Raw genomic sequence first — 26,207 nt, 5'->3', positions numbered from 1 at the left:
CCGCCGATACGCTCAGCACCGCCGATGACGCTCATGACTCCTCCTCCTCCCATCGATGTATGTATATAATAATATATTAATAATAATAATTCACATCTTTATCACTTATCCATTTCTCACACACAACACACATATATACATATATTTCTATCTATACCTACTGTTTTAACTGTTAATTACTTCCGGATACTCACTCAATCGAGCTGTGATCTCGTGAAATAATCATTTAATATATGTTAATTTGATGTTAAGTGGCTTTGATTTTGTGATTTTGGGCGAATTCGTCATTTCTAGGGTTTTGAATTGTAATTGATCTGGAAGGTTCTAGAATTTGGTTCCAGATCCAATTAATTTGTTTCGTTGATTTGCTTTTGCAGGCCGAGGAGGACGAGATGCTAGTTCCACATTCTGATTTCGCTGCACCAGATGGACCGCAACCGATGGAAGGTATTGCAGATTCGTTATTTTTGTTGAATTTGTTGTATGAATTTGTCGAGTGCTGGTTGTTATTATTTGTTTTTTTCAAATCTTATTGATAAGAGTAGGACTGTAAATGAACTGAACCGAACACGGCCTTGTTCATGTGACATGTTCGTTTATTAAACTTTTTATTGGACAAGTGAACGGTTCACAATATATCCAACCGAATGAAATTTTTTGTTCGTGTTTGTTCGTTAAGGAAATGAACTTGTTCGTGAACGGTTCACGGACGAACACAGATGGACAAAAACAACGAAACAATGTTTTATTTGATTTGGCTTAATCGAGAATGGTCAGTGTCAACGGTTCGGTCTGGCTACCAAGTTTGTGTTGGTATTGTTTATTTAACATTCATATTCGTATGTTAATATACATTATTACTTTTGTTTCATAGTTAATAATATTGCTTAAAAATGTTTGATAAGTTTAGAATATCAACAAAAACCTTTAATGAACAAACAAAAACAGACAAACATTAATAAACACACCATTGAGCGTTCATGAACATGGCCTCTGTTCGTGTTCGTTCATTTAGTTGATCAATCAAAATCTCTTGTTCATGTTCATTCATTTATTAAATGAACGGACATAAGCAAACTTCCCTGCCAAACTGTACACTGAACGTTCGGTTTGTATACAGCCCTAAACATGAGTGATGTTGTTTTTTTTCCAGCTACACCAGCAGAAGCTCCCAATGTTGTTGATGCACCAACTGTTGATGATCCGCCGTCAGCACGGTTCACGTGGACTATAGAAAATTTTTCGAGGTTGAATTCGAAAAAGATATACTCAGATGTTTTCTTTGTTGGAGGCTATAAATGGTATGCTGATTATTTGGTTTCTAATGTAAAATGTTATTATGTTGTGGTTTGATTTTGTGACATGGTGTGTTAATGGACAGGCGAGTTCTCATATTTCCAAAAGGAAACAATGTTGACCATCTGTCGATGTATCTTGATGTTGCTGATTCCTCAACGCTGCCATATGGTTGGAGTAGATATGCTCAATTCAGCTTAGCTGTGGTTAATCAAATTCATAACAAGTTCACGGTTAGAAAAGGTAAACCTTTTATTGGAGTTTTCTTTCTGTGAAGCAGACTTCCATAGATTTTTTTTCCTTTCTGGATGCTTTTTATTTAGGACTGTAGGTAAAATATAAAACTGGAAAAGAAAATATAAACCTGAAAAAGTAGGAACTGGCTAATAATGTGAAACTTAGAGATAATAACAATCTGTTTGTTCAAATGGGCCTGCACTGCATACCAGAGAAATGACATACTATGTTCAGTCATGAAGTTTGGTCCTTTGGTCTTATTGTGCTTTGTTTGTATACTTTGTATTTGAGTATTTTTTGTCTGTTTTGGACTCTTGGTGGTTATGCCGTTACATGTCCGCTTCCAGTAGTATGTTGGCTGTTTTGTTTGGAAAAAAGAACCCTACGCATTTAAAGGTTTCAGCAAATACACAGACCCCGGGAGATTAGAGGAAAAGGAATAAATTGGGTAAGACGCATCTGCGTTTTTTGCATGTGGCTGGATTGTTGGAATGGCTATAGTATATATGTAGCAGCTGCTTAAGATATAAAATCCTGGCTTCTCCTAGCCCACCGGCGGCTCTTTATGATCTGTAAGTTCTTGAAATTGTGTACCCTTTTATCAATCTTTTTAAGCTGTGAAGCCCAATATTTGCTCGGGTGGCCAACTGTGGTAAAGAAATGGACATAGATGGATTGGGATGTTTACTTTCTGGGTTTGATGCTCAATACGTTACTATAATTATTGTAAAGATTGGGAAGCCAGTAGACTTTTACCCTCATGGAAGTGGAATTGACATTGAGCACAGATTGTATAAACTGACGAAGAAGACAAATTTTCTATTTTTAGCATAGCGTAAGTGATTTTTGCAAGTCCTGAATCATGTCAGGTACACAGTATCTAGAGAGCACAACCAACTAGGCTCTCCTTGGAAATCAAGGCTATGTGTCTCAACATCTGTTTAGAGAGGCGTATTTAAACATCTTCTCACTTATATCAAGAGCTATTTCAAATGGAGAATAATTGGGAAGCTGAAACCCCCCTGGATAATGTTTGTTACGTATGGCATGCCGTGTCGAAGCAATTCTGGCATTTTATAACGTCAAGAGGAGAAATTTTGGTAAACTGGTATCTTATGTGTACATGTTGAATCTTTTGATGCATTCGTCGGTCGTTGTGAGAGTCATGTGAGGATGAAGTTTCTTTTGCCTTGTTATGGATCTAAAAGGTCATGTTATGCAATGAGGGGCTCTTTTTGCAGCTTTAAAAAGTCTTTGAAGGGGAAATTAATCATGTTTGTATGTCCTCCTGATTTCACAGGTTATAATTTTAGGACATCGTTCCCAGCAAGCAATTTTATATGCTTGGTATGTCAAAACAAGCTTGAGAAGAGATTAAGCGATATAAAATCTGTGGGTTGCCTTCACTCATTTAGAACGAGAAGACTTTTTGGCTATCATTAAGAAACCAATTAATATGTGTTTATGGTGAACTGTTAGTTTTTACCTATTCACTTTTAAGAGCGAGAACATATACATGAAAGTGAACACACCCAATAGAAGGGAAAAAGGAACTAAGGAAGTTATGATATTGTTGCTAACATTGTTGCTTTTAATGCCCACATTAGCTACATCTAGTCAAGATAAACACAGTCTACATAATATGCTAAACTTTCATGCACAATGGCATCATAGATGGACACATGACTGTAATTACTTTCTAGCTGAAGAAGTTGGCGTTTGCTATCACCAATGTCAGTGATGCATTTTGTGGATCATAGATGGTCCACATGCCTGAAAACTGACTTTGTAAGTTGATACTAGGAGAAAAAAAACCTGACGCATGTGCTAGGTTTACAAATCAACCAAATTATCTGTTCATAAAATTTCTGGTCTTAAAAGCTTTTATTAATACAGCATATGAGGTTTATTTATGATTTTATTCACACAATTCATATATTTACTTGTATTTGATTTTCTAGACGAGTTCTGATACGGCATACATTCTTCTACTTAAATGAAAAAAAGAATGCCTCTCGTTGATATAATTCTGGGCTGAAATATCAGATTAATGAACACTTTTTATCAGTACATTATCTGTGGCATGCTGTAATATTCAAAAATATAGTTATTGTATGCTCTCAGTCTCTTTTGTATTCTCTTGTTTTTAAATATTCTGCATCGTTTGGTATGCAATATACTGATATTTGGGGATATCTTCATACTGCAGATACCCAACACCAGTTCAATTCACGAGAGAGTGATTGGGGTTTCACTTCATTTATGCCTCTAAGCGAGCTTTATGATCCCAACAAAGGCTATCTTATGAATGACACATGCATAGTTGAAGCTGATGTGGCAGTCCGGAAGGTTGTTGATTACTGGGCACATGATTCAAAGAAGGAGACTGGTTATGTTGGCCTTAAAAATCAAGGTGCTACTTGCTATATGAACTCCCTGCTACAGACATTATACCATATCCCGTATTTCAGGAAGGTTGGTGATCTTAGTAAATCAATCAATCCAATCACATATAACATTTGAAGAAAAACATTTACATTATACCTTGTTTATCCAGGCTGTGTATCATATGCCAACAACTGAAAATGATATGCCGTCAGGGAGTATTCCTCTTGCTTTGCAGAGCTTATTTTATAAGCTTCAGTATAGTGACACAAGCGTTGCCACAAAAGAGTTGACTAAGTCTTTTGGCTGGGATACATATGATTCTTTTATGCAGCATGATGTTCAAGAACTAAATCGAGTTCTCTGTGAGAAACTTGAAGACAAAATGAAGGTATAGAGTCATTTCATTAGTTGTTACCAAACTTGAATATTGTTTCTTGTTGATAACACATATTGTACTTGTACAGGGAACTGTTGTGGAGGGTACAATTCAGCAGTTATTTGAAGGACACCATATGAACTATATTGAATGTATAAATGTTGACTACAAGTCAACAAGAAAGGAGTCTTTTTATGGTAGAAATCTCACTTAAGATTTGACAGTTTTTGTATGGACTTCTGATTTTGTACTAATCTATATATTATGTCAGATCTTCAGCTTGATGTCAAAGGTTGCCGTGACGTGTATGCTTCATTTGACAAGTATGTTGAAGTAGAAAGTCTTGAAGGCGACAACAAATATCATGCTGAACAACATGGGCTACAGGTTGGACGCAGAACATGCGCTATGATGCTGCATTTTTTTGTCTGAGTTTAGTTTTGTGTATACTATTTTCTTGGTTTTAATAAGTCATCCTGTGAATATGGTCTTTCAGGATGCAAGGAAGGGTGTTCTGTTCATTGATTTCCCACCTGTTCTTCAACTCCAGTTAAAACGTTTTGAATATGATTTCATGCGAGACACAATGGTGAAGGTCAGTCGTTCATAATAACAGTTTATTTTGCTATATATTTATAATGACTTTGAGCTTGATTCAACTTATGGTATATGTACTATCGATGGTGCCCCAACTTTGTTTATATCACATTTACAATGAGGATTATAGCAGAAAGCTAATTGCTAAATCAGTTATCTCATTTGGGATTTTTTTTATGTAAACCTGTCTGACTATCCAGATAAACGATCGGTATGAATTCCCCTTGCAACTGGATCTTGATAGAGAAAATGGGAAGTATTTATCACCACAGGCAGACAGAAGTGTTCGCAACCTTTACACACTTCACAGGTACCAGTTTCTATTTGCACTATTTCCTTCCTAGTCTAGAAGTAAGTTGGCCTTTCTGTTTTATACAAATCATTAGCCATATGCTGTTTTGAACTTTTAAAATCACATGTTTTCACTTTTCATTTAAAGCTTGTGGTTTGAAGCAATTTAAAAAAAAACATATTGTGCTTTGTGAGTCAATGTTGAAATGAAAATCAACATTAAAGTTGGGGAGGTGATTCCATGCAAGTTACTATAAAAGGCTGTTCTTTATTCCATTCTATTTTTATATTTTCTTTAATTACAATCAATTGCTTATATGCACAACTGTACAAACGTAACATTGAATTGCTTTGAGGAAACACTTCCTAGTTCTCCAACGAATTAGACACATTATTCTCATTTTTTATGTTCCGCATTTTATTGATACTAATTTTCTGATGATTTTTGGTCCAACATCATTTTTATGCAGTGTGTTGGTTCACAGCGGCGGGGTACATGGTGGACATTACTATGCTTACATCCGGCCCACGCTTTCTGATCAATGGTATGTAAAGTTTATCGCACTCACCAAATTATTTGTGAGCTAGTGTTGTTTGTCATCCGTGTTGTCTTTTTTTTTTCACATACTTCCATTTACTTCTGTTTATTATTTGCTCATTTACATGCATGCGTTCTTTGTGAAGTTGATTACATGTACATCTGAATGAAGTGATCTGAAAAAGAGATAATAGTCTGTTTGTCTGCAGCCATGATGTATTTTTGTTAATCTCCTGTTTACCAAGTCATTGTGTCAGTCATCATGGGTTCTTTCACTGTTTCATTAAAATCAAGTAGATTACATATTCCTGTGAATGAAGTTATCTGAAAAAGAGAGAATAGTTTGTTTGTTTGCAGCCATGATGTTTTTTGCTAACCCCTTTCTGTTTACCAAGTCATTGTTTCAGTCATCATCTGTTCTTTCAGTGTTTCATTAAAGTCAAGTTTGATACAATCTGTAATTTTATCATGATATGAGTCTATGGATTGTTATTTAGTTTATAGGTTATCATATTTTATTTTGATTTTACAGAAGCTGATTTTACTGTAGGTTTAAGTTTGATGATGAGCGTGTTACCAAAGAAGACATGAAGAGGGCATTGGATGAACAGTATGGAGGAGAAGAGGAGGTGACTTGACGGATAACTTGTTATGGTTTATAGTTTATGTACTATTTAATGTGAACTCATGTCAGAATATCTTTTGTGTTACAGTTACCTCAAGCAAACCCTGGGTTCAACAATTCTCCATTTAAATTTACAAAGTATTCAAATGCATATATGCTTGTGTATATACGTGAAAGTGACAAGGAGAAAATAATTTGTAATGTGGACGAGAAGGACATTGCAGAGCACCTAAGAGTAAAATATTAAGCTTTTAATATAGATTCTTTTCCTGCCTTCACACCCAACAAACTATATTAAACTTTGTCCCTTTCAGATAAGGTTGAAAAAGGAACAAGAAGAAAAGGAGCAAAAAAGAAAAGAGAAAGCAGAGGCTCATTTATATACAATTATAAAGGTTAAAATTTTACCAAGCCGCCCCTTTTGAATTATTACATTGTTTTTCAGAAAACCATTTTTATAACCTACCTTGTAACTTAACATGATTAGGTTGCTAGAGATCAGGACCTTCATGAACAGATAGGAAAAGATATATATTTTGATCTAGTAGATCATGACAAAGTTCGTAGCTTCCGTATCCAAAAACAAACATCGTTTGCCGTTTTCAAGGTAATATATCTATCTTATATTTCTTTATATCAGAATTAGTAGTTTTTTGATTGCTATAATCATCACCAGTGGTTGCTGCATTAAGTTATACATGGATTGAACTCTACATGTCTCCTGTCTGTTTGCTCAATTTAAAAGTTAAACTAGCGTGTGCTAGCAAGTTATAGTTACAGCCACAATATAATTATGCTCGTCTCACAAAAATTGCAATATCCACTACTGGAAATGTTTGAATTGTTCAACACGTTTAATTACCTAAATTATGATTGTTGATATGCATTTAGATTGAATTGATTTATGTATCTTGTCAATTAAAACATCAAATTGACGTAGTTAGAGTTTAAAGACTATTAATATTATCATAGTTATATAAGAGTTACTGGTGATTTATGTGAAGTTCTCATTATGCTAAAAATATTCAATTGTAAATATATGTCAAGTTGACATAGTTGGAGTTTACAGGCTACTATCATAGTTATCTAAGAATTACTTGTGATTTTATTTGAAGTTCTCGTTATGTTAAAAATATTCAATTGTAAATATAAGTCAAGTTGACATAGTTGGAGCTTACAGACTATTATCATAGTTATCTAAGAATTACTTGTGATTTTATTTGAAGTTCTCATTATGTTAACAAATGTTTTATTGCAAATAAGTCAATTGACACTGTTGGAGTTAAAAGACTATTATCATGGTTATCTAAGAGATGCTGGTGATTATTTGACGCTATCATTATGTTCAAAAACATTTTATTGTAAATGTAAAGCTAATGGAAACATATATACATATATATTAAACGGAAACTACCACCAACTATGCATGCATCATCTTGATACTTATTTAATTACATTCATCATACATTTCCATTTTCAGGAAGATGTAGCTAAAGAGCTGGGTATTCCTGTGCAATATCAACGTTTCTGGCTATGGGCAAAGCGCCAAAATCACACTTACCGTCCCAATTGTCCACTGACACCTCAAGAAGAAGCTCAGTCTGTATGTACTTATAATATAGCATGTTACTTTCTACATCTTTTTCTTTTGTTCTTAATTGGTTTATTTTATGGCATACCAAGTTCACAACTAGCTAGCTAAAGTTAAGAATTTCTTTTTTGGGAAAAGCTTTGTTCTTAATTTATTGTTGCTAGTAGTGTCCTTCTCCCCTTTGGGCTATATCAGTGACTATTGACATGGCAAATTGATTTTGTTGTAGGTTGGTCATTTGAAAGAGGTATCAAATAAGGCTAACAATGCTGAGCTTAAGTTGTTTCTGGAAGTAGAACTTGGACAGGTATACCTTGTGGCAAATTCTTTCTTATTGAACTGTTGGTAGATGTTAATGAACCAACATCTCATTGTAGTATATAGTATATATTATATACACTTTTTTTTCTTCTCAAGCATGATGGTCTGCATTATCTATATAGGATCTATGCCCCGTCTCTCCACCTGTGAAAAGTAAAGAGGAGATTCTACTTTTCTTCAAACTTTATGATCCTTTGAAGGAAGAACTTCGGTATCCATTCTGTCTTTTATTCTGTGGGAATTTGTCTAATTCTCAGTGACATTTCTACCTCAAATGTTCTGACCATATTAGCAGTGTATATTACATCATCGTAATTATCTCATCAACATGCCAGGTTTGTTGGGCGGCTCTTTGTGAAGGCTACTGGAAAGCCAATGGAAATACTGGCAAAGCTAAATGCGATGGCTGGCTTCGCACCTGATGAAGAAATTGAACTATTTGAGGTTTCTATTTCACATTTTGTTTTTGAGTTTTATTTTCTGGTAGTTCTTTTTGGCTGTTGCCTTCATATTCTTTCTTGAACACAGGAAATTAAGTTCGAGCCCAATGTTATGTGTGAACATGTTGACAAGAAACTAACTTTTAGGGGAAGCCAGGTATGTTTTCTGAGGCTGTCTGATATCATTATTTCGCTTTTCGTATCTCATTATAAGCATGTGTTTCTTTTATTATGGCTTTATAGCTTGAAGATGGAGATATCATTTGCTTTCAGAAACCTCTTAAGGTTGAAAGTGCAGAAGCATGTCGTTATCCTGATGTTCCCTCTTTTCTGGAGTATGTTCACAATCGTCAGGTATATCTGAATGTTTTTATTTCTAGGTATATGTGTCTATGATTATGCCCAATTTGGTACGTTACCTAATAATGTATGGTGCATAGGTTGTACGGTTTCGTTCACTGGAGAAGCCCAAGGAGGATGAATTTTCTCTGGAACTGTGAGTCCCTTGATATTGTTGATTTTGACTTCACCCTCTGGTCAAAGTTTCAGTTCTCATCATTGACTTGACTTTTGTGTTTATTTCAGGTCAAAACTCTACAATTATGATGATGTGGTGGAAAGACTTGCTCGCCATCTAAATTTAGACGATCCTTCTAAAATCAGGCTTACATCTCACAACTGCTATTCTCAACAACCTAAACCTCAGCCAATCAAGTATCGTGGAGTGGAACATCTATCAGACATGCTGGCTCACTACAATCAGGTATATTTATTGCTTTCCAAAAGGACTAATCAGTTGACATTTGGAACAGTTACTTAGTAATTTTACCTTATCTTTTTGTTGCAGACTTCTGATATTTTGTATTATGAAGTATTGGATATCCCTCTGCCAGAACTTCAAGGCCTAAAAACTCTAAAAGTTGCCTTTCATCATGCTACTAAAGATGAAGTAAGTACCGAGTTACATCCAGACATCCAGTCTCTCTCTTTTATCTATTTATTTTTATCTTTTTGCTGACATGCGATGTTATTTTAACTAATTGGTAGGTGGTAATTCATACTATCAGACTCCCAAAGCAAAGCACAGTAGGGGATGTTATCAATGACCTTAAGACCAAAGTAAGTATAGAAACTAATATTTTTTCAGATTGTCATATTTTCTTTAAATAGATGGTTAATCATTAATTGTTGTGGAACAGGTTGAGTTGTCTAATCCAAACGCAGAACTTCGCCTACTTGAGGTTTTCTACCACAAAATCTACAAGGTATGTGATATTCCCATGTTCATAGGGAGTTGGGTATATGAATCGCATATTAATTTCTTACCATATGTTACCATATATGCAGATTTTCCCTCTGAATGAAAAAATTGAGAATATCAATGATCAATACTGGACGTTACGGGCCGAGGAGGTATATATTAAATGTTGCACTATATTCATGTTTTTCACATGTTATTTGAGTTTATACTGTTGAGTTTTTGGTGTTATAATGATTGTTTTCTGCAAGTATTCTAAGATTAGTTTACTTACAGGTTCCAGAAGAAGAAAAGGATATAGGTCCTCAGGACCGTCTAATTCACGTTTACCATTTTACAAAAGACACAACTCAGAATCAGGTGGTTTGCGTTTATGGCTACAAATTTAGTTATATTTGCAGTTTATACTAAATAGTTAATGCTTACATGTTTATTGCTTTAAGCAGCAGGTTCAGAACTTTGGGGAACCATTCTTCCTGGTAATTCGCGAGGGTGAAACATTAGCTGAAGTTAAAGTAAAGATACAGAAGAAGTTACAGGTTCCAGACGAGGAGTTTTCCAAGGTATACTATGCACCATTCTTTCTATCTTTTCTAATCAGTTTTGATATTATTTCTAATTTCATTTTGCATTTTGGAACTTGTAACACGCCAGTGGAAGTTTGCATTTCTGTCTTTGGGACGTCCCACCTACCTTCAGGACTCTGATATCGTCTCTAGTCGTTTTCAGGTCTGTAAATTTCCTTCAAAAGTAACAGTTACAAAATAATTCGGTGTTTTTATGTTTTAACTTGACATATTTGCCCCTTCTAATCTCAGAGAAGAGACGTCTATGGTGCTTGGGAACAATATTTGGGATTAGAGCACTCTGACAATTCACCCAAGAGGTCTTATGCTGCAAATCAGGTACATATATTGCTTGTTTTAGTGTATTGGTTTGTTGTTTCGGTTACTAATGTAACCATGGTTTTTGCAGAACCGTCACACATTTGAGAAACCGGTTAGAATTTACAATTAAATTAAGTTATATGGTGAGGCTGTGGGCAAGTTATGTGTGTGGGGGGAGGAATGAATCAAATTACATGAACCGAGAATGCAAGCATAATCAGACAATGATCCTTCTGGTAGATGTGTAATTCTTTGTGAAAAAAGGTAGCAGATCATATAGAAGTGGCGTACTGTGTAGCATCCTCCTTCAGGTGATGTAGTTTAGGTTATATATTCCCCTCTTCCGTTTTTTATTTGACTGTATCTTAGACCACCATGCATAAGTTTTGGGTTCCTGTTGTATAGAGGTATAGTTTGTGTTCTTTGACTTCATTTCACCCGTTCTATATTGTGATTTTATTATACAAAACTAGATATATGAGATTTCTGTCTAAAGATTTGAGTTTGTGGCGAGATATGGATGATGTTTATGGTGTATGCGATGGTACTAGCAAGTAGGTTAACTGAGACATTTCATCGAAACATTTTATAGTTCATCACTTCTGTTTCTTATGTTTGGCTCAACACTTAATGGTGATCATCAATCTATTTATTACCTTCTGTCTTTTAATCTATCTTGCAAACGATAACCATCGACCAATGTGATGCAAGTGACAACATCAGCATTCGCCTGTTCTGAATCACTGACTCGAGCCATTTTGGCAGCCCTTTTGACCTTCCATTCTTTAGAAAGTGAAGTGAATCCACCAAAGTTAGTATATGCAAACCATTTTGGCAGCTTTTTTGACCTTCCCTTCTTTAGAAAATGAATTGAATCCGCCAAGTTAGTATATGCTTTAACATCTGGATTCACCATCTTGTGAACTACTCAATCCCATCTTTCCACGCTTTTGTATCAAGCAAACCATGAATCAAGTTTTACATGCCACATTTTGTTTTAAAACTCCATGAATATACCGTTACTTGTTTTAAAACTCCTGCATGCATTAGTCATATTAGAGACCGTTGCTTGTTCTATACACAAGTACTCAAGGATCCGACCTTACTTTAAAGTAGTACATGTGCGCCATGGGTGGCTTTGGTATCCCATGTTTGGAACTTCGTTGCTTTTAAAAAACTGTATCCCATGTCTGGAAACATCATTTTAGAAATATGTAGCTAATGCTGTTAATCTCCATTGCAATATAACCATAGCAAAAGTTTAGTTGCAAACAGTTGCTGATATAGCGTTGTCCAGTTTGTTGCTAACTGGGCCTGAATCCGTTGCAAATTTGTCGTGTAGGTCATTGACTACAATACGATAATTTCATATAGGATCAAAACCGTCATAAATTTGTTGCAACGTGACAAATGATTTTAAGAGTTGCAAACGATGTTTTTGTACCATCATTTTATACCAGGGTCACACGGGCTGACGGGTCATCAGGGGTTCAGGTTCCAACATGGTGTTTATAAAAAAAGAAGGATGAAGAAAGTAGAAACAATTTGCAGTAATTTGATGAAGTACCATTGTAGAACAACAATTTATAACCATTTAGTGTGTCAATTACTATTCATATCAACCACAAACAAAGACAAAGAAGAAACTAAAAGAATAAGCATCACACTAAAGTGACACATCCCACTTACTAGCCATTAAACTAACAATATGCATTCCTTGATAGCTTCTGTCTAACATTTTCAAATTATTTAAAAAATATAGGGAATTAGAGCCTTAACATGATCCTTGTTAAACTTCTCTCCAAACTTCGAAATGTACCATTCTCTCGTGGCCAAACTTCTCCCCGTCAAGTAGCACATGGTGCCGAAAGTGAAACAAGCCGAATACAGTGTCTGCGATATGCAAGTGACTCCAATGAACTCGACAATCTCGAAGAGATAGTGTGGGCATATGACCAAGTCAAACAATCTTCCTTTCGGGATCTTATACTCCCTATCACCCTTCTCTCTTAGATTAGATAGAATCCAATGGTGGTAAAAGTTTCCAGTTATTCCAATCAAGAACAACGTAACTCCAACGCTTTTGAGAACGATTAAAGGCTCAGCAAATGTTCCGGATAAGTATTGTGCGTAAATCATTGTCGCGGTTGAGATGGTGTAATTTAAAGTGACAGGTATTACAGCTTCAAGTGACATATAACCACTATATTTGTGAACAAAAAGGACCTATGAAAAAGAAAAAAAACAGCAATAATGTAAAAAAGGTATATTATTGTACTAGGGCTGTAAATGTTCCGAGCTGAGTCAAGCCAGGTTCGGCTCGGGCTTGTAGTTACAGACTTACAGTTGGATCATATATCTTAATGAACTGAAATGTTGAGCTTAATTAACTCGCCTCACAAAAAGCTTGAGCGAGTTCGTTTAGTTTCAAAGTTCAAAATTTTTTGTATCTTTACACATTGATATAGTCGTATAAAAAACAAAAAAAATAATTATTTAACAAAACAGACTTTATAAACTACAGAAATTATAATTTCCATATATTCAAAATTGAGTTATAATTTCGGGTTATACATTTATGTGATGTGTATATTAAAATTTGGGCTTAATTTAAATGAGCCAAAATGCAAGCCAACGAGCGAGCTTACCCCAGCTCGGGTTTAGATCGTTTACAAACCAGACCGATTTCTAGCAAGCCTCGAGCCAAGAACTTATAAAAGGCCTATATTTTACTAGAACTAACAGTGTAGATGCACAAAAGAAGCAGTGAAAACAGCATGCATGAATTGACAGATTCAAACAAGTAATTACAACTTTACCTCAACAACCCTTTTGAAAAAATGAATGGTAAGAGCAGATATAACCATTACAAGTCGAAGATCTCCATCGTGAAAAGCCACAAAAGAAACAAGGCCTATGAGAAACGCGGGTGCATAGAATAACAACATCCCATCTCTACTAGACCACTTAACTTCTTGATCCTTTGCTGGTTTCTTCGAAGTTGCGACATTGATAATATTAAAGAACTTGGAATATTGCATGTGCTTGCCTTTGGTTTCCTTGTATCCCGCATTTGCGAGTGAAAGACTGCTTAATATCGACATTGTGTTGACGAACAAGGAAGACGGTGGCGGAAATAAGAGTGTTGTCAAGAATGATATCACCATTATTATTATTTTTTCTTGAAGTTTTTGGATCTTTCCACCTATAATGTGTTATATAAGTAGACGTATAAGAGTACAAGAAATAAACTTGTGTTTGTGATTGTGAGTATGCCAAGTTTTAAGGTTTGAGTGTACCTTAAATCAGTGGATACAACTTTTCCTACGTGTGTGACAAATGGATAAGTGAAATGAATGGACATGTTTGTTCCCCATGCGGTAAAAGATAAAAGATAAGAAAAAGTAATTATTCTTTCTTGTTCCGTTAGAAGTGTTTATATTTAATTTTATTAAAAAATAAAAAATAAAAAATAATTATAATGGGATAATGATTGGAAGATTCTCCATCCACTACACTATTATGTTGTAATACGCTTATATAGTGACGTAACGTCACATGGCGTAAAACACCCCATCCACTACACATGGTTTAGAGTGGCTACGAGCCAACGAAAACAACATATTTCCAACAAACAAACCAAAAATTTCACCACCAAATTAAAAGTCAGTGTAAGAGGGGTAACTACAAACAACCAAACCTATAACATTTAAGGTTAGTTGAAATCTAGAATGTTTGACAACGTTGTTGTTGGTTGGAAGCCTAGGATATTTGATGCCCACTTGCATGGTCATGAACATACCTATTGGAGGCGGGTGACAGGAATAATATGAGGGTTTGCGTTTGTGATGAGAGAGGTATTAACAACTGTAGAATCCCCTGGTATATATAATTACGGGAGTATAAGGATTAGGGTTACGTAAATTATAAATACAAGTGAACCATCTTATACAGTTATACTAATAATCATCATCAAATTAGCATGGCCTTATTTAATCTATCTAACATGACAACTTAATAGTTTGGGTGGGCCGGGTTGGGTTTTATTTTTCTTCCACCCACGTCATCCCACTCTTTCTGAACAAATATTAATTATTCTTACTAATATTCTATGTAGTATTTTAGAGAATTATTTATATCTTATGAATCCATAAAATTGTTATTATGTATATTATGAATCACTTTTTTGTTTTAGTTTTTTAAATAGTCATGTATCACACGGGCTTTATCATAGTAAAATCAATATATATACACACACACACATTTTTATTTATTTATTTTTTAATCTAAATTCTTACAAATGGAAATCCAAACACAAACTCGTTCATACTTCATACAAATGTTAAACGTATTATATATAATATATACGTCGTCTAATAAAACTAGGCACTCCAATGAGAAATTAAAACCCAAATCCTAATCCAAACTTCGAATTTCCACAATTCTAAGGCTATATACAATCCTTGATTTTCACAATTTCAACAATTCTCGACATCATTCACAAACCTCCTTGAAACTCGATTTGTGGTTACCACATCCCGAGCCATCTTAACCACTACTGATACCATATATTGCTAGTGTAGACGAATTTTTGTCGTTAGCTATATTGATAGCAAACAAGAAGGTGGTGATAATACGGATTAATAAAAGTTTTGTTAGGAAATGTTTGTTAAAGATGATAGACCGGAAATGAGTATTTATGATGATCGAATGCATTGCTGATATGGCATCTTTCTGTACGCGTTTATAGATGCCTCATGGTATTTGAAGTGTGAGTGTATATTACTTTGATCTTACAAGTCATCTATGTTGTTTCCCGAAAATTATAAATGGAAAAAAAACAAGTTAATATAAATGAACAAAGACAAACAAAACGACTAACAACATGTGATATAATATCAAACAAAACCAACCATTAACCTTAGTTATTACACTCAAATTATAACACATAAGAATCAAACATAACTCAAAAAAGCATAAAAAAAAAATTTTAAGTAACAATCTCTTAGATACACACACAATAACATAGCTAGAGAGTACAACTAATTAGAACCTAAAGCAATTCATGGATTTCATGTACTCAGTTGTTCCAGTCATAATCTAGTCCACGATAAGTCTATTTGCTTTCTCGGATGGATGAAAGGTGTCCCAAAACGCATAAACATACCTATTAAGGCATATTTTCGACAATGGTGAACAAACTCCGATCCCATTGTATGGCCCTTGTCCGCAACATGCTATTTTCACAATAACAAACCCTACAAATTTACAAAAAAAAGTATGTTATTTACATAAAACAGATATTCTAGCTTACAAGTAATTAATATACAAACTCACCATAAGCTCCTGGATTGCTTAGGAAATCATTGTGCATCTTCCTAGTGTAGTTATGTTTACACCAACAAACACATGGCTACCGAGTTCTTTATTAAGACCTATAAGCATATCGTCTAGTTGAGAGTTGAACAAAGATACAGCCCTTTGAAGCTCAGGCTCACATTCACCGTTTCGACTATGTTGAGCAAGTTCTGCTGGCACACACCCTTGTGAACCGATTCCAGTTACGAGTACCCTCCTTGCCCCCAAGTAATACAGCCTCTGCATTAACATGAAAACATATAAAAATATTGCAACTCAAAAGAACTGAAAAACTGTATTGCGAATAATATTTCTTACGCGTTGAATAACAAAAAACCCAAATTGCGACCGTGATTGTACAAAAAATAAAGAGAAATTAATACGTTAAACTCATCAGCTAAAATATATATGAACCGGAGTTGTATGCATACCAATAAAAGCTTTTTATATTCGGATACGATAAAAGGAACAAAATCTTGAAGGATGTATTGACGAGAGAGTACATAATATGGGACGAAGTAGTAATTGTTAACAAAGTCATTGCCACCGAGTGTCATGAGCACAAGCACATTGTTTACTAGTTGTCTCGTTCTTTTTGGTCCTATTAGTGCGCTAATGCGGCCTTGGTATTGTTTAAAGTAGTCGAGTTGCACCGGTGCACGAATTATGTTCACCTAAAAACAAAACATAACACATATCATCCTAACTAGAGATAATCCATATGTTTTGAATTTAATAGTAGTGGAATAAGCTAAGTTATATGACTATGAGATCACATTTTGTCAAGCTTATGTTTAAGGCTGGCTAGTATTGTGTATGATCATAATGTTGTGAAATGTGAACCATAGGTTATCCATTATATATATAAAAAACATAATTTGATTTGAATATTAATATTGAAAATAGTGTTAGTTCTAGCTGCATGAACTAGCACACTTATAAGTTTTAGAGTTAAGTGTCATTTTAGTACATGTGGTTTAGTCAACTACGCAACTTTAGTACCTAAACTTTATTTTGTGCAACTGGCTACCTCAGTTTCAAAAAACTTGGCATTTTAGTATTTTTGGCTAACCCCGATAATTTTTTCCCGTTAAGTCAAGGGTAAACTTGTAATTTCAGTTATTTTATTCATTCATTTAGGAGTTAAGTGTCATTTTAGTACATGTGGTTTGGCCAACTACGCAACTTTAGTACCTAAACTTTAGGTACTAAAGTTGCGTAGTTGGCCAAACCACATGTACTAAAATGGCACTTAACTCTTCATTTAATCAAATTCCCCATTTTATAAATGTTTTGTTTAGTTTTAAACATTTAAAAACCCTAGGGACCGATGGTGTCAAATCTTAAACTAAACAGCCCCCACCCCCTTTCTCTTTCGTTTTCCGGCTTCTGTCCCGATCTCAATACCGGTGGGATTCTGGCCATCTCAGCTCTGGCCAACTGGTTAATTTTCATGTTGAATTCCAACCTAAAATCTGCTATACAATATGTGCAGTGCATTGACCTGATTAAGCAGGGAATTAACAGCTCTGATTGACGAAATCGGAGGGCGGAATTGGGCCCAATTGTGTTGGTGTAACTAGTTGCATGATCCGTTATGACCAATTTTGACATTTATATGGTTTATGAGGATTTGGGGGTCTTTCAAACTTGACTATAAAAGTATTCAAAACCAGCTTATGAACAAGTCAGTCACTTGTCCTACTGGCTAGTGCATCCCTCATTAAAACATTGTAGAAACCATAGGCGCGAGTTCGAGTCCCTGTCACCACATATTTTTTTGAGTTTATGATAAAATAATTGAAATTACAAGTTTACCCTTGACTTAACGAGAAAAAATTAACGGGGTTAGCAAAAAGTACTAAAATGACAAGTTTTTTTAAGCTGAGGTAGCTAGTTGCACAAAATAAAGTTTAGGTATTAAAGTTGCGTAGTTGGCCAAACCATAGGTACTAAAGTGGCACTTAACTCTTTTTGAGTTTATGATAAAATAATTGAAATTACAAGTTTACCCCTGACTTAACGAGAAAATATTAACGGGGTTAGCAAAAAGTACTAAAATGACAAGTTTTTTGAAGTTGAGGTAGCTAGTTGCACAAAATAAAGTTTAGGTACTAAAGTTGCGTAGTTGACCAAACCACAAGTACTAAAGTGGTACTTAACTCTAATATTTAACTTATAAATAAGCATTACTATCAGTTATGTAGCGTGGTGGTTAAAATGTGTTCAATTGGTAGACAGTTGCTGGACGATTTTATTCATGTTAATAAAAACAACTAATAGCTAGCTAGCTAGCTAATAGCTATCAGTTAACTCATCAAGAAAAAAAAATGCAACATTTAATGATGAATGCCTCATATCGAGTACAGCATAAAACAGTTGGTTAATTTTGTATATGCTTAATACATAATTAACACGATGCATGCACCGGTGAAGATTAAAAAAATTGAAATATTGTTGTGTTGGTGTTATACCTAAAGGCATACATAAAGTCGACTATTGTTTTCTTTTTATGTGAGCACTGAAGGGTTAGTTCTAATATTGGTTTACAAGTAAAAAGACTATGTGGTTAAATCGAGAAAGAAAGTTAAAGATTAAGGATCTGTTTGTTTTGTGGTAATGAATTGAAGAGATAATAAAATAGAGAATGAATGAACAAGTGAATGAAATAGATCATCTTGTTTAATTAACCTAAGAAATTATTACTTTTATTTAAGTTGAACACTCTATATTGTAATTCATTCCATATTTAATGTAGGGCCAAAACTAATAATGAAAAGTGGAATTTAAATAAAGTCCAAAGAGAACTGAAGAAAGGCCCAAGTGAAACAAAGAGAAGCAATGAGTTAGAAGGGCTTGGAATGGATAATGACAGATGATGGGCTTAGGTCATTGAACAAAAGAAATAAATAAATAGAGTCACAATAGAGTGATAGACGCAAGTATAGGTGCACAAAAAAACCAAATCAGTAACCGGACCTGAAAAAATATACCAAAACCGGTTTTTTAATATCCAGGTTTTTAATACCCGAACTCGTATCGAATCCCCGTAGGGGTACGGATAGGTATGCATTTCAATAACAAAACCCGTACCCGAAACTGGACCCAATTATACCTGGTAATATCTGAAAACCGGAACCGGTTTTTTCTAAAACTCGAAATCGGGTTTTCAAATACCCGAAAAATACATGAAAAATACCCAAAAATACCTCTAAAAAGTGCAACACCTTAAAAGATCCAATCTAAACCAGAAAAAAAAGCCTGAAAATACCTGAAAATAAGGTTTTTTCAATACCCGAAAATAAGATATTCAAATACCCAGTTTTAGAATACCCGGTTCTAAACCCGACCTGAACCCGATGCATAGGGTATGGTCTTACAGACAATACCCGGACCCGAACCCGAACCCAACTCGGATATTGCTAATATCCGATTTTCCAATACCTTGTCATACCCGAACCCGGTTCCATACCCGGAACCGAGTTTTTGAAAGCCCCGATTTGTGCACCTCTAGACGCAAGGGATCAGAGTCGATAGAGAGGAGTTCGATCAGAGAGTTGGACCAAAAGACCAACAAGGTGATTTTGGAACATAGTCTAAACGAAGATATCTCTTAAGAGCCTGGAGTCAATATTTAATTTACGATAAACGTGTATTCGTGTTATTCGGCTCGGTTTGTCATTCATGTTTTGTTTACTTTTGATTTCAGATTATGTTTATGACTGGGTTTGTTATGCTCTAAACTAGTTTATTTTAATCATCTAGGTTTATATGATGTTCATGTTTGACTTTTGGTTTGACTATTGCTTATGTTTACATGATTTTAGTAGAAATATGATTTTATACTCTTAGACCATGTGTAGTCATAAAGTTCCACATCCAGGGGTTATGCGTCATGTGGCGCCCAGTCAGAGTTATGGTTTTGTACAAAAACAGGTTGTAGTCATAACTCTCTACATACAGGGGTTATGCGTCACGTGGCGCCCAGTCACTTTTACAGTTTTTTTTTTTTTTTTAATTTTTAATAAGAATAATCATTTAACAATAATATTTTATTAAATAAATATTACAAGAAAATAAAAAAAAACTATTCGTCGTTGTCGTCGTCGTCGTCTTCGCCCTCTTCGTCGTCGTCCTCGTCGTCGTTTTCATCGTCTTCGCCATCCTTCGCACTCGTAATCGCCTGTTCCTCCTCCACGTCCTCGGCTTGTTGGTCGGAGCCCGAAAAACTGTTTATATATTGATGGAGGATCTATATATAGTGAATTTTGTGTAAAGGAATTATAGAGTTGTAGAGTTAAAAGAGAAGTTTTATAAATTTGATGAGTTTTGATTGGGAATTAGTTGGTTTAATATATAAAGAAATAATTTTTTTTTATTATTCTCAGTGGTTATATATATAACGGTAATATTTTTTTGATTTGTGTGCCATTTGCGCGTTTTGTATACAACACACCGAAAAACAACATCACATAACGCAGGGAGGGGGAGCGGTGTACCTGTGTTTTCAACCCATAACGCAAACATAACGTTTGCAGTACACATGGTCTTATGATGCATTTGTATGCCCTCTTGTGTTATTATATTATTGGTTTGTGTGGCTATTTTTGGTCTAGAGAGAAATCATGCTCCGTGTTAATTTTAGTTATCTTTAAATTGTTAAATTAACACATTTCAATTTAGGACTTGAGACCTTAACAGGTAATATATACACAAAAGCTCAACGTTCCAGTTAAACAATTAATATATACTATTTTTAGAGCAAATCAAAAAGTTTCTTGCGGCATGCTATTCATAAATTTTTTTTTTGTCATAAAATTTTATTCCCATTTAATTTGATTTTTTTAATAACTTGTATCCGTCAGTTTAAAATAAAGAAAATACACGGTTGTGCATTTTTTTTTACATTCCAATATAATTTTAACGTAAATAGAGTTCTTTTTTAACTACTTTGTCTCGTAAACTGTTTTGATGCTTATCTCATCAACATTTCGGATGACATTGATTTTTTTCTTATGACACGAGAATACAATCCAGATTCTTGGTGACCACAAAATAGAAATCCACGTTAAAATAACTAACAGTAATTGTTTAAAAATAATTAATAAAATGCATTATAAATTAGAAAAAAAACCGCTCATATTACACTTTCATTATCACTAACCATGACGTGAAATGAATCTTCCCTAGATGAAATCTACATAGCATCACTTCGTATTTACTACCAGTAATCATAATACATCGTCTTATATTATTACTGTGGTTTGATATTATTACGTATGCTTACAAGTTACATCATTAAAATAAATTTACTCGTCATTTTTATATTGACACTAACATGTGTGGTATATTACTGTACTTTATACTACGTACTTTTTAATAATAAAATTTCTAATCTATACGAATTATTTATTGTTATATATAACTATTTAAACTTGGACCAACATTTACTAAATTACACATGATGTGAAAGTTCTATTCTTCTATTTTATATAACAGGAAAAATCTTACTCTATGATACCATATTTAAGTGATAAAAGTTATTAAGTACAAATATTCAACAAAACCAAGATCAAATTTTAACGTCTACTCAGATAAAATTCCGATACAACGATGTAAACAACATAGACGTCAAAACAAGGGGATCACGATCATGTTGTCGCAACATGTTTTATCTCCCATGTCAGTCATGTCATACAAATCTATTTGTAATAAAATGTGTGTGTAACAGAGGAAATCGAAAATGTCCTTGAAATTGATATGATCATGTAACAACCCCAATATAGTGGTCAAAGTTGTAAAGGTATCACTGCAATATATACCTCATTACCGGGCCCATTCTCTGTGGAAAATTGACCACACTCACATGAGCAAATTGGACTACTCTAAAAATCATAAATGTACAAAATAATTAATTTCCACAATTTTTATATATATAATAAGAGCATTCAAATCACTATCATCCATCTCAATCTCTATAATTACACTAAAAAACACCACATTTTCTCTCTCATATACAATTAAATAATAACTTTTAACATCTTTATCATTATCTTTTCTCTCTTCTCCACTCACAACCACTTTCAAATATATTAAAAAATAAATAGAGGATGAACAGTGGTTCTCCAAATTTACTCAAAGTTTACTCATCTCTTTAAATTTTCTCTCTCCTCTACTCACAACCACTTACCATTCTCTAAAATTTTTTAGAGATTCTCTCACAAATATTTTAAAGGTCCTGATGTGAATGCTCTAATCTATCTATTTTAATAAAAGCCTACCAATTTTGCCACTTGTCAACACCATAGCCATCATCACCTTTTTTTCAATCAATTTTCATATATGGTCTTTATCTTTTAAGTCATTTCATTATATGACATTAAAACTATATGTTTATTCAAACTAAATCCATTACTACATATAATAAGTATTCTCCATATAGATTGACAAGAGACGAATTGGAGAACCATTTTTGTCACACGCACAACTATATATAGCTATATCAAGAATTATAAGCAGGTCTATATGCTACTTTATTAAGAGTTATAGACAGACATGGACTACAAATTTTGATTTTTGATAAACAATATATACCTGCTAATACAATAACAAATGTAGTGTAAAAGGAAGTTTTTACCTATTTGTAACATATTTGTGTAATCTTAGTTATGTAATTTATGTAATTTTAGTTTAATTTTAATTGTATTAACAATATATGATCAATTTGTTGACTGTATTTCACTTAAAGGTCAAAATTTAAAATTTTCAACAATTACCCGTGTAATACACGGACCTCAAACTAGTATCTAATAAAAAAGGATATGATTATTCTGTCACATGATCCATTTGTCACAAATCTAAAATTTTGTTGATAGCTTTTAAATATAGGAAAATTGGTTTTAAATAATCTCAACTATGGCCTATTAGTAAATATCCATCCCAACTTTACACTTGTCTACTGGCAGTACCAACTACATGTGCATTTGTTTTTAACGAGCTGCGAATAACGGATGTTAATTCCGTTAGTCTTTGTCTGACGTGGCCATCCCAGCTGGCAAAAATCATCCTACATGGAACGACACGTGGTGGCTAACTGTGTATTATTATTATTATTAATCACCATTTCAACTAATTTAAATATTAGTATATTACCAAACCCTAGTCCCCAATCTTCCAGACACCCATGACTACTATGACTACATAATAATCGGCGGCGGCATCACCGGGCGCCGGCTGTCCAACAGCCACCGCCCTAATCTCTATCCGACCCGGCGGTGATGGCTGGAACCTTGCAAACCCTAACCCTAACTTTTATTTACCAACTTCATTGCAATACCCGATCAAAAATTATTGCATGAATTGGAAAATCAGATCTGGATTTAAAAATCAGCTACGGATCTGGATCTGAAAATTTATTGCCGGAGTATTTAGGGTTGATCGGAAGCACATGGCTCGTTTTAGGTATGATTCTTGCGTGCTTGTTTTTGGGGAAGAGTTTAGTGTGGATATTAGATCTAGAAGGCCATGGAAGATTATTTTGATAAAGAAGTTGCAGGTTTGGAGAAGGTGTTGGTGGCTCGCCGGGGAAACGAGGGGGGTGGTGGTGGCTTGCCGGGAAATGAGGGGGGTGGTGGTGGCTCGCCGGGAAAACGAGGGGGGTGGTGGTGGCTCGCCGGGAAAACGAGGGGGGTGGTGGTGGCTCGCCGGGAAACGAGGGGGGTGGTGGTGGCTCGCCGGGAAACGAGGGGGGTGGTGGTGGCTCGCCGGGAAAACGAGGGGGGTAGTGGTGGCTCGCGGGGAAACGAGGGGGGATGGTGGTGGTGGTACTGAACTAACAAAAAGGGGGGGGTATAATAATAATAATAATACACAGTCAGCCGCCACGTGTCGTTCCACGTAGGATGAATTTTGCCAGCTGGGATGGCCACGTCAGACAAAGACTAACAGAGTTAACATCCGTTAGTCGCAGCCCGTTAAAAACAAATGCACAGGTAGTTGGTACTGCCAGCAGGCAAGTGTAAAGTTAGGATGAATATTTACCAATAGGCAATAGTTGGGATTATTTAAAACCAATTTTCCTTAAATATATAACACATTGAGTTACTATTTTATTAATAATTTGGTAATCATGTTTTAAGTTTAAAACATGTATAAAAGTTTGTTTTTTAACCATCTTTTAAGAGGATTTAGACATTTAGCACATAAACACGATACTTTAGACGAATTAAACAATGACACTGAGTCTTTGTATTAATAGTTTTAAACTGTATGAGTATATGTTTATTGTTTTACACATAAGTTTTGATGTGATTGGTTAGTTATTTAAGAAATATAGCAAGATCCTCTGAAAGAGACAATACAACGTTTAGTGTGGACAGTATTTATAATATTAAATGATCTTTTACAATATGTAATATAGGATTTTTATTATATCATGTGCACCTTAATTTGTTGTGTAAAACAAACCCCCCCCCCCCCCCCCCAACACACACACACCACACACACTCAAAATTTTTTTAACCAACTACCTCACTCTCCATCAACGGTCACCATAAGTGTGGATGGATGGTGTCGTCTCACTTAAACCGCACAACTCACTCTCCACCTCAACCCTAATTACCATATAAGCTTTGTTTAAAATGTGCCCAATGTACGCTAAGTGTTTATTTTGATTAACGTTTTGACTTGATTTTTTTTTCGTGAGGTTAATGTTGATGTATAAGTAGTCGAAACTACCCCCCGTCGTATCTACGTTTTGAACTTGTGTAGAAGGTAATATATAATATACCATATTTGATTCCTCTCATGTTTTGAGTATACATTTGTAAGGATGCAATGAAGCATAGATAAAAAATACATATGTCACAACGTTACATTCATAAGAAAACATTATATATTTCAAAAGTCATAAAAGAAAAATAATATATGTTTAAAAACTAATTATTTAAAAGTCAAAAAGAAAAACAATACGAAATGCTGATAGCTTCCTTAACAAAAATAAGTAATTGGTTTGGTGGTCAATATCGACCAAATTCTCACTGTGTCTCACCGCAGCAAGCCAGTTGAATAGTAGTATAGTTAAAAAATTAAAATTGCAAGTTGGTCGACCAAGAAATCATTTGTTCGTTTTTGAGTGAATCCTCCTTTGAAAGCTGATATAGTATTACTTAAAATGTTTAAAATGAATGTAAAAATTTATATCATACTTTTTATGCTAGTAATTTATATTTATATATATTTGCACCTTTTCATATTTCGAAAATGGGTAATTTGTTTTGTCATGTTTTAGGGAGAAAAAACATATCTAGAGTAGCAAAGATATGTTTGTGGAGGTTGGGTAAGTACAGTACAGTGGTCACCTTTCTCTTTCTCTACCTCACGTGACACTTGGGGTCTCTTTGTAATTTCCACCTACATTAATTGCTCGGACTCATAATTATATCCCAACACCTATGGTTTAAAAGCATGTCGGTGTTGAAGGTTGTATATTTACAGTATAATTTATATTCGTTTTAAGGATTTTCTTAAGGCTGAGGGGTGTGGGGGGCGCGAGAGGGGGCGTGAGTGGGGGCGCCATCCAATAATATTGTGACGTGTGGCAGAGAGAGAAACTTGATAAGATGGGTATTGGTAGTGGTGATAGCGCCCCGGGGCATGGTGTGGAGGGGCGCGAGAGGGGGCGCGAGCGGTTTATTTTTTTATTTTTTTATAAATGTATTAAAAAAACGTATTATTAAAAAAACAAGTAATTATTTAAACAAACACACATTAATTAAAAAAACACATTAATATATAAAAAAAATTAAAGTACTAAAAAATTAAAAAAACACATTAATTAAAAAAAATTAAAAAAACACATTAACATTATTCTTATTCTTCGGCTTCGTCTTCTTCGATCAACCTCTTCCGGATACGTTCCTTTTGTTTTTCCATCAGCATTTGGTCGACCGGATTTAGGTGGCTGAAGTCTCTTGCAAGGAAGTCCAAATCTCTCATTCTTTTTT

The 26,207-nt window shown here is 34.6% G+C and overlaps 3 protein-coding genes across 3 annotated transcripts; 1 reads left to right on the top strand and 2 right to left on the bottom strand.

Annotated features, from left to right (window-relative positions):
* Window positions 1-21: 21 nt before the first annotated feature.
* On the top strand, window positions 22-11,349 carry LOC143586829 (ubiquitin C-terminal hydrolase 12-like). Its single transcript, XM_077068292.1, has 32 exons — window positions 22-57; window positions 378-447; window positions 1,154-1,301; window positions 1,382-1,539; window positions 3,743-4,008; window positions 4,091-4,309; window positions 4,386-4,494; window positions 4,569-4,684; window positions 4,794-4,892; window positions 5,095-5,204; window positions 5,656-5,730; window positions 6,274-6,352; window positions 6,437-6,583; window positions 6,663-6,743; window positions 6,836-6,955; window positions 7,829-7,951; window positions 8,169-8,246; window positions 8,383-8,471; window positions 8,596-8,704; window positions 8,789-8,857; window positions 8,944-9,054; window positions 9,141-9,196; window positions 9,286-9,463; window positions 9,548-9,649; window positions 9,748-9,819; window positions 9,900-9,965; window positions 10,048-10,113; window positions 10,235-10,318; window positions 10,405-10,521; window positions 10,613-10,687; window positions 10,777-10,863; window positions 10,934-11,349. Exons 1-32 carry the CDS (start codon window positions 25-27, stop codon window positions 10,973-10,975), a joined length of 3,354 nt encoding a protein of 1,117 aa, XP_076924407.1. The 5' UTR covers window positions 22-24; the 3' UTR covers window positions 10,976-11,349.
* A 1,245-nt stretch (window positions 11,350-12,594) lies between these two features.
* Window positions 12,595-14,020, bottom strand: LOC143586835 (uncharacterized). Its single transcript, XM_077068298.1, has 2 exons — window positions 13,665-14,020; window positions 12,595-13,071 (listed from the first exon to the last, which is right to left on the bottom strand). The coding sequence occupies exons 1-2, from the start codon at window positions 14,010-14,012 to the stop codon at window positions 12,595-12,597; spliced, it is 825 nt and encodes a 274-aa protein (XP_076924413.1). The 5' UTR covers window positions 14,013-14,020.
* Window positions 14,021-15,945: 1,925 nt separating this feature from the next.
* On the bottom strand, window positions 15,946-17,817 carry LOC143586839 (GDSL esterase/lipase LTL1-like). The gene is made up of 4 exons (XM_077068299.1): window positions 17,611-17,817; window positions 16,635-16,877; window positions 16,263-16,443; window positions 15,946-16,103 (listed from the first exon to the last, which is right to left on the bottom strand). Exons 1-4 carry the CDS (start codon window positions 17,815-17,817, stop codon window positions 15,946-15,948), a joined length of 789 nt encoding a protein of 262 aa, XP_076924414.1.
* Between the last annotated feature and the right edge of the window lie 8,390 nt (window positions 17,818-26,207).

The sequence above is a fragment of the Bidens hawaiensis genome, unplaced genomic scaffold (genome assembly GCF_021521415.1).
Source record: "Bidens hawaiensis isolate Kalapana, Puna unplaced genomic scaffold, B.hawaiensis_p1.1 tig00035002_1, whole genome shotgun sequence".
Taxonomy (NCBI): Eukaryota; Viridiplantae; Streptophyta; class Magnoliopsida; order Asterales; family Asteraceae; genus Bidens; species Bidens hawaiensis.
Note: the sequence above shows the minus strand (reverse complement) of the source record. Positions and strands in the feature narration are given on the sequence as shown.